This window comes from Dendroctonus ponderosae, unplaced genomic scaffold (assembly GCF_020466585.1).
Source record: "Dendroctonus ponderosae isolate FM_Combo_2020 unplaced genomic scaffold, Dpon_F_20191213v2 Dpon_F_20191213_1, whole genome shotgun sequence".
Classification (NCBI taxonomy): Eukaryota; Metazoa; Arthropoda; class Insecta; order Coleoptera; family Curculionidae; genus Dendroctonus; species Dendroctonus ponderosae.
In genome coordinates this window covers 4,225,567-4,230,556 of record NW_026017110.1, presented here as the reverse complement: position 1 = coordinate 4,230,556, position 4,990 = coordinate 4,225,567, and the positions used below count along the sequence as shown (strand labels likewise).

General features: G+C 39.8%; 2 protein-coding genes across 2 annotated transcripts in view; one reads left to right on the top strand and one right to left on the bottom strand.

Moving 5' to 3' along the window:
• LOC125505792 (homeobox protein unc-42-like) overlaps nt 1–4,990 on the bottom strand; it is a 39,842-nt gene that overhangs the window by 20,021 nt on the left and 14,831 nt on the right. The window lies entirely within an intron of this gene.
• LOC125502414 (chromatin-remodeling complex ATPase chain Iswi-like) lies at nt 1,321–4,990 on the top strand (the record flags this gene model as incomplete). The annotated part of the gene is given in 4 exon segments (XM_048670312.1): nt 1,321–1,533; nt 1,646–2,021; nt 2,077–2,285; nt 2,901–4,990. Coding segments are annotated over 4 exon segments (2,726 nt in total), but the record flags the coding sequence as incomplete, so codon positions are not given.

Here is a 4,990-nt window from a genome sequence, read left to right as displayed (position 1 = left end):
ATGAGGCCGAAGTCAACTTTTGTTTTTCTTATGGGCGCCATATTGAATTTCTGCATTTTTAAATTCTCCTTTAAATATGCTCTTCAACCATGTAAAACATGTTTATGTTCGGTCAAGATAAATAATTAAAATTAACAAAATTAAGATTTTTTTCCTGTAACCTTCTTGACCTCATAAATCTTATGTAAAATTAGCGAATTTTAATAAGTGAAAAGTGGCAGAAAACCGCATTTCCACAGAAAACAACACTTAGAAAGACGTGATTAAACAGATTGTATACGTATAGTAACATGTTAACGGTCCAATGCGGATACTAGAGGCATAAAATGCTAAAATTGCCATATAAATTTCAATAAATCCTGAATTTATTGAATTTTGTAAATGTGAGTCTCGAAACGAAGGTTTGCAAGGCAAGCAGTAACTTACAGTTTTCACAATCTATTGCCGACATTAGAGGTTTAAAATGCTAAAATTTAGTATCAGATGAGCATATTATGCAGTTTGATCGCGAGAGCCTGATAACTATAAAATTACCAAAGAATTATCTATTAGGATTATTATCTGACATGCAATGTGTGTGTGATAATGAAATGCAAGTTATGGGATTTTCAGTAGCCAAAAACAAGCTCTTTTGTACTTTAGATATTTTGGATATGGACAGTGGATTATTAAGTTTGCAAGCTTTTGAACACGCGCGAATTTCTTATAACTTGAAAAAATTGAAAACAGCGTATGGAAATTGGCAAGGGGGGCAAGTGGCTGTCATTGTCTCCTTCGCAACTAGAAAAGCATATTTGCTTGTTTTGCTTAGATGTAATTATTTCCTTAAATTACTTATTTACATGTAAATAACAACAAGGATTACCTTGGAAAAAACAAAAACACTTTTTCAAAAATACTAATAGGTTTGAGTATGACAACCTGCCAAATTCTTCTTGCTCTTTGTGTTGGAAGTGGAAGAAGAACTCTCGGGTTTGCCGCTATTTTAAATGCAGTGATGGATTTTATAAAATTGAGATTAATTTTATAAGCATTGTAAATCAAAAATCACTTTAACTGGGAAGTGCGGGACTAATTTATTTTCTTAACTTAAAATTAACTCTTATCTTAATTATATATTTTTTTTCTTCCGTTTATAACCGCTACAACAGACAGATTATTTCAACAAGTTAAGCAATAATCAATAAGTTATTGCATAGAAATACTGAAAATAATTTAATAAAATGTTTGCTTGTCATCACTGTCTGAGTATAGACAACCATAGAGAAAGTAAAATAATTTAAAATTTTACTTACTCTATGTAGACAACACTGCTGGTAACAGTCAATGTCACCATGTCAAAAATTTCCCGTTCGTCTGTTAAGACATGGTTAAGTTAAGACAGAAAATCCGGCGGTATTGTGGTTGTTGTTATCGTGTTCCGCTCGCTTTTTCACGATAAATCCTTGTTAGTGAGGGAAATATATAAAAAACCAGGCGAAAATGTCGCAGGCCGAGGAAACACCGGATGTAACCGAAATAGCCGAAAGCGCCGTAAGTTGCATGTGATTTTTCATAACATTGCTTCAGTTTGATGCGACTCTATGTCTTCATGGTGAAAAACCCTGCAAGAAAGCATTAATACGGTATTTGCATATTGTTTCAGACCAATGATAATGAATCCTCGTCAGATGCCAATTCCAAAAATGACGACTTCGATACCAAGCTGGAAACTGACAGAGGCAGACGTTTCGACTACCTGCTTAAGCAAACCGAAATTTTCTCTCACTTTATGAACCAAAGTAAGACTCCCACCAAGGGCAAAGCCCCTGGCAGGCCCAAGAAAACTAAAGAGGAGGCTGCGGCGGATCACAGACATCGCAAAACAGAACAAGAAGAAGATGAGGAACTTTTGGCTGAAACCAATGCCAAAACAAAAGCCATGATCCGCTTTGAGGCTTCGCCCCCATACATTAAGGGCGGAGAAATGCGTGACTATCAGATCAGAGGCTTGAACTGGATGATATCCTTGTATGAAAACGGTAATTTTGCTCGGTGTCACACGTGAAAGGGTTTAAAACTCATTTTCTGTTACAGGAATCAATGGTATCTTGGCTGATGAGATGGGTCTGGGTAAGACATTGCAGACCATTTCTTTGCTGGGATTTATGAAGCACTACAAGAACACGGCAGGGCCTCACATTGTCATTGTTCCAAAATCGACGCTTTCCAATTGGATGACTGAGTTCAAGAAATGGTGTCCGTCTCTAAGGGCTGTGTGTCTTATTGGGGACCAAGAAGCCAGAGTAAGTTACGATTTGTATGATTCTTGTTTACGAGTTTCTAATATTTGGAAAGTGTTAATTATGAACTGACAATGAGCACGCACTTTATCGATAAATTAAAGAAATGTAATGTAAAGTTTCGGCTCAAGTTGTTAACGATGAACTCACATTCTTTTAAAAGCTTGCTCTGTATAGAGTTTGTGTTGCTTTTGTCAAAAATTTTATGAGAAACAATGCAAGCAAATTTAAAAAATTATATGATCGGCTCACAAAAAAACGGTTTGCAGTAGTTGCGCAGTTATTATTGATTTCTAAAAGCACTTTTTGACTTTTTGAAGACAATTTTGACTGTTACCTTATCGCGTTTGATGAGATTTAGTGCAGATGTGATCGAAACGTTCGCAAGCAATTCCAACTGGCCACAGCTTATAACAACAGAAACATTTTCAACCGCTGATTTGACCGGGCGTAGGAGTCTTCATTATCGAATGTATATCCTAATCAATTTCATAAATTGAGCTAATTTTTTACATTACGTGTAATCAGAAGATCTATTCCTCGAACTTCATACATCCCAATATCCACATTTAATTTTTATTTGAAAGTTTTGGGTTTTAAAAATGTATGTCTCCTCAGAATGCGCTGATCAGAGACGTCCTGATGCCGGGAGAATGGGACGTTTGCGTCACCTCCTACGAAATGTGCATTAAAGAGAAATCAGTATTCAAAAAGTTCAACTGGCGCTACATGGTGATTGACGAGGCGCATCGAATTAAAAACGAAAAATCCAAGCTATCGGAAATTCTCAGGGAATTCAAAACGACCAACCGGCTGTTGTTAACAGGAACGCCTCTACAGAACAACCTGCACGAATTGTGGGCTTTATTGAACTTTCTGCTACCCGATGTTTTTAACTCAGCTGACGATTTTGATGCCTGGTTTAACACCAATCAGTGTCTGGGCGACGATAGTTTAATTGAGCGTCTGCACGCTGTGCTCAAACCCTTTCTGCTCAGGCGATTGAAAGCCGAAGTGGAGAAACGATTGAAGCCGAAAAAAGAGCTGAAAGTCTATGTTGGATTGAGCAAAATGCAACGGGAATGGTACACGAAAGTACTGCTGAAGGACATTGACATCGTAAACGGAGCTGGCAAGGTGGAGAAGATGAGACTACAGAACATTCTTATGCAGCTGAGAAAATGCAGTAATCATCCCTATCTGTTTGACGGGGCCGAACCAGGCCCCCCATACACCACCGATGAGCATTTAGTGTTCAACTGCGGGAAGATGGTAATTTTAGACAAACTTTTACCTAAACTCCAAGAGCAGGGCAGTAGAGTGCTGATATTCTCCCAAATGACTCGAATGTTGGACATTCTTGAAGACTACTGTCATTGGAGAATGTACAACTACTGCAGACTTGATGGACAAACGCCGCATGAAGACCGTCAGCGACAAATTAACGAGTTTAATGAAGACGACAGCAAAAAGTTTGTCTTCATGTTATCGACACGAGCTGGAGGTTTGGGAATCAACTTGGCGACCGCCGATGTGGTAATTATTTATGATTCCGACTGGAACCCTCAAATGGACCTGCAAGCCATGGACAGAGCACATAGAATTGGACAGAAAAAGCAAGTGAAAGTGTTTCGATTCATCACAGAAAACACTGTGGAGGAAAAAATCGTGGAACGCGCAGAAGTCAAACTGCGTTTGGATAAGTTGGTGATCCAGCAAGGTCGACTGGCCGATTCAAAGGCGCAGACTTTAAATAAGGACGAAATGTTGAACATGATTCGACATGGGGCCAATCATGTGTTTGCGTCCAAAGACTCGGAAATCACAGACGAGGACATTGACAGCATTCTGGAGCGGGGAGAAGTAAAAACCCAGGAGTTGGCACAAAAAATGGAAAGTCTTGGCGAATCTTCGCTGAGAAACTTTACTGTGGATACGCCCACACAATCAGTATATAAGTTTGAAGGTGAGGACTATAGGGAGAAACAAAAAAGTATTGGAATAAGCAACTGGATTGAGCCTCCAAAGCGTGAACGCAAAGCTAACTATGCAGTGGACGCTTATTTCAGAGAAGCCCTAAGAGTGTCCGAGCCGAAGGCTCCCAAAGCTCCTCGGCCTCCCAAGCAACCGATGGTTCAAGACTTCCAGTTCTTCCCGCCGCGCTTGTTCGAGCTCCTCGACCAGGAAATTTACTACTACCGACAAACATTGGGCTACAAAGTACCAAAGAACGTTGAACTAGGACCAGACGCCACAAAACAGCAACGCGAAGAACAGCGAAAAATTGATGATGCCGAAGCCTTAACCGAGGAAGAACAACAGGAAAAGGATAGCTTATTGACGCAGGGTTTTACCAACTGGAGCAAACGCGATTTCAATCAGTTTATCAAAGCTAATGAAAAATACGGCCGCGACGATATTGAAAACATCGCAAAAGATGTCGAAGGTAAAACACCCGAAGAAGTCATGGAATATTCCGCCGTATTCTGGGAACGTTGCCACGAATTGCAAGACATAGACAGAATAATGGCTCAAATTGAAAGGGGCGAATCGAAAATCCAGCGTCGCGCTAGCATCAAGAGAGCACTGGACGCAAAAATGGCTCGCTACAGAGCCCCATTCCACCAGTTGCGTCTGGCTTATGGAAACAACAAGGGAAAGAACTACATGGAGGAAGAGGATCGGTTTTTGGTGTGCATGCTGCATAA